The following is a 3795-nucleotide window of genomic DNA, read 5'->3' on the forward strand; positions in this document are numbered from 1 at the left end:
ATCTATCTATCTATCTATCTATCTATCTATCTATCTAAACCTATCATCTAAGAACAGTGTAAGAAGGGACTTGTTTTTGCTTTATTTTATATATAATTTCTATCTATATTTATATGTATTTGCATATAAAAAGGAAGGTTAACTTAACTGTTTTACTTTTACATTGTACGCTGTATGATGTGCATGTAACAAATAAAACTCTGGAATCTTTGTTTTATTTGCAGCAAGCCCCCGTTACCTCCAGCAGACATCCCTGCCTCTGCTGACCCCTACTCAGTGCAAGCAGTACTGGGGTTACAACAGAATCACTGATGCCATGATCTGCGCCGGTGCCTCCGGTGTGTCCTCTTGTCAGGTAAACAAAGTTTCTTGCCTTAAAATACACATTTATATTGCAAACATTTAGCCGTGATCACATCATTCATAAAAATATGACGACATTAACAGTAAAGTAGTGATATATTTTTTCATTATGAAATACAACATGTCACTGTTGAAAAGTTGTGAATTAAAAATTGTAATAGTGTAATTTTTCTATTTCACATTAGAGAAAGCCTCTTGTTTTATAATGTTATGACATTACCGCGTTGAAGTTGCCACATTTCCTGTGATGTTAGAATCACATCCTGTTAAAATAAACCACTTTTAAGCAACCTAAGTGTGCTTTAAACCTTTTTTTAAAAATGTATCCATATTTATATATTTATTTATTTATTTATTTATTTGTTGGATTTGTAGGGTGACTCTGGTGGTCCTCTGGTTTGTGAGAGCAGTGGAGTGTGGTCCCTTGTGGGTATTGTGTCCTGGGGTACTTCCAACTGTAATGTGCGCACTCCCGCAGTGTACGCCCGAGTGTCCTACCTGCGCAGATGGGTCGACCAGATTGTTGCCTCCAACTAGACATCACTTAGCGCTTGTGCTCTTCACTGTAGCCCTGTTGCAAACACTGATTTCAGATAAAGTGTGGACACAAAACTCAAGCCTGTTGGTGTAACAATAAAACAAATACAGTTTCTCTCTGAAGTATTTGTATTGCTGTCATTTTGTGTGTGTGTGTGTGTGTGTTTTGGCAGGTCAACAAATGACACAACATACAAACAACTGGATACAGAAGGCAGTTGAAAGCTGTGTAGTGAGCCCTTGGGAGGGGTGTAAATTACAATGGGTTTGTAATTCAATATAAAAAATCCATTAGACTGCAATCATAGAATCTTGTATTTGGCTTTTTGTTTAAGAGCACACTTGAGCTTTTGTTGAAACTTCACTTCATCATTACTCTAATGTGTTGTAGTGGCTCAATACTGGCAGCAGTTTCATTGGTAGCTGCAAAAAGGGAAGTGTTCAGAAAGTGAGTCAGTGAACGAGCAGTGCCAGAAAGAAATTCTGATCATCATCATCATCATCATCAACAACAACACCCAAACCAAAAGAAGCTCTCATCACAGCAGAGAAATGACTACAGGTAGGGTATAAATGTGTGTGTGAAATGAATTGAAATTAAATGTTACTTTTTATTTGAATATAAATTTCATTCAAATGTCAAGTGGTTTTTTGTTTTGTTTTCCTTGTTCTTTGGTTGACAGCTCTAAGTGGTTTTAAAGCAACGTGGAATTGATAACAAATTAAATGTCAATCAATTTCCTTTTTGAAAATGCTATAGGATTGAAATAAAAGCACTACTTTTGTAAGCAAAATGTATTAAATCAACATTTTTATTTTTTTTTTTTTTTTATAGATCCTACCGTCCCTTCACGTCCAGCGTGGGAATACGTGGCTAGAAACGTCATGCCCATAGTGTCTGTGGTCGTCTACTCTGTGATAATTATAGTTGGAACTGTAGGCAATGGTTTAGTCATCTACGTGACCGGATACCGAATGAAAAAATCTGTCAACTCCATTTGGTTTTTGAACCTGGCACTGGCTGACTTTATTTTTACGCTCTTCTTGATTTTCCCCACCATCATTACCTCTCGTCAGAACCAATGGCCGTTTGGGGGTTTCATGTGCAAGTTCAACAACTTTGTGGCCGTGATTAGCATGTTCTCCAGCATTTTCCTCCTGATGGTCATCAGTCTGGACCGCTGCCTGACTGTCTGGGTGGTGGTGTGGGCACAAAACAAACGCACCATTATCAAGGCTCAGGTAACCACGGTTCTTGTCTGGTTGATTGCTGCCATCTGCAGCGCCCCTTACGCAAGTTACCGTTCGGTTCTGACACGCGAGGGAAAGGAATACTGTTCCTATTCACCAAAGACACCAGTATGGACTCTAACTATTTTTCGCTTTTTTGTGGGATTCTTCATCCCATTCTTGGTCATATGTGCCTCCAATGTGGCCATTTACGTCCGTGCTCGTCGTCTGCATGGAACAAGAAGTAACAAATCCAACAGAATTATCTTCGCCATCATCTTTGCCTTTTTCATCTGCTGGCTGCCTTTTCATGTTATACAATTGTTAGAAATAAAGGGTTTAACGGATAAATCTTTCTCAATATTCGTCCAGCTTGGAGGACCTGCGACTGTGATGCTGGCTTTCACAAACAGCTGCCTTAATCCCATCCTCTACGTCTTCATGTGTGATGAATTCAGGAAGAAGCTGAAGCGTTCCCTGTTCTTGGTCCTGGAGAGTGCGCTGTCAGAAGAACAGCTGCACTCTCGCTCTTTCTCCTCACACTTTTCAATCACATCCCGGAGGTCGGAGTTCGCTGCACCTCTGCAGGAAAGGCAAGAGACAAGTACAGAAGTCGATCTCCTCCCCACTATATAACTTCTGAAACCAAACATTTAAACTTTGCGGTTAGCCGTGAAAACATGTATTTTTTCTGTTTGTCACGTCTATACCTTGTTTTCAAAGCCGGTATATAAAACGTTATACAACTCAATGTAATTGTATAAGTGTAAATGTATTAGATCTCATCTGTCCGTCGTATTAGCACATATACGAAGCTGACTTTGTAAATGTCAGCAGCATCTGTAATCTTACACAACAAACTTGCATCACTTCCAACTTCCCAGTTCCTCAATACTATTTCTTTTACACATTTCTGCTATTATCTTAAAAGAATTATATTTTCGATACTCTAGCTTGATTCGCCTCTCTCTGTAAACCTAATGATTTGTAAAACCAAGTAAAAGTGCCTCTTTTAAAACGGATTTCAACTTTTATATTAGGTCAATAGGTTTATTTTGAAAATGGCAAAAAATAAACGATGTATCGACACAGCATGTTCAGTGCCCCTGGATATCAAACAAAATAAACTTAAGGATGTCATTAAAATTTTCTAAGGTTAATATCAGGTACAGTATCTATTACTTCTTCTTCTTCACATTTAATTAGGTAAACCATAAGAAAAACAGTGCCTCGTATTATATTTTAGTTTATCTTTTGCCTTATCAGCACTAGTACTCGTATGTACAAAGAGAACCAGACCCAGTGTTGGAGGAGAGCATAACAAATTTTAATCAGTTTACCCATGGATATTAAAAAAGGTTATAATAAATGTATTCAGACACAGCAATAATTTAAAAGTCCCACATCACACTACATAAAAATCCTCCCGATATTTCCAGCAATGCATAGATGTAACATATGGTTCATGTAAGACTCCGGGTTAAGATGATGTTTTACTCTTGGGTCTGATTGTTGAAGACTGATGGCAGGTATATTCATCGTGTGTGTGGTATTCTCCAAGGTTTTACTCCAACTGCATAGGTTCAGTTCATAGGTGGAGAGCTACTGTACACGGAGGTGAATTAGTGATCATACAGGTCTTTCATCTCCTTCAGGATCTTGATA

At 38.3% G+C, this 3795-nt stretch overlaps 2 protein-coding genes across 2 annotated transcripts in view; both read left to right on the forward strand.

Annotated features, from left to right (window-relative positions):
- Positions 1–1023, forward strand: part of LOC103388514 (chymotrypsin-like protease CTRL-1) — a 4369-nt gene extending 3346 nt beyond the window's left edge. Inside the window, exons 6-7 of the mRNA XM_008323547.2 lie at positions 225–355; positions 739–1023. Of these exons, the coding sequence (XP_008321769.1) occupies positions 225–355; positions 739–900 (293 nt within the window). The 3' untranslated portion in view covers positions 901–1023. The remainder of the gene's footprint in view (positions 1–224; positions 356–738) is intronic.
- Positions 1024–1237: 214 nt separating this feature from the next.
- Positions 1238–3395, forward strand: LOC103388513 (chemokine-like receptor 1). The gene is made up of 2 exons (XM_008323545.2): positions 1238–1462; positions 1736–3395. Exons 1-2 carry the CDS (start codon positions 1453–1455, stop codon positions 2764–2766), a joined length of 1041 nt encoding a protein of 346 aa, XP_008321767.1. The 5' UTR covers positions 1238–1452; the 3' UTR covers positions 2767–3395.
- Positions 3396–3795: the final 400 nt, after the last annotated feature.

This window comes from Cynoglossus semilaevis, chromosome 13, assembly GCF_000523025.1.
Source record: "Cynoglossus semilaevis isolate Cse_v1.0 chromosome 13, Cse_v1.0, whole genome shotgun sequence".
Classification (NCBI taxonomy): domain Eukaryota; kingdom Metazoa; phylum Chordata; class Actinopteri; order Pleuronectiformes; family Cynoglossidae; genus Cynoglossus; species Cynoglossus semilaevis.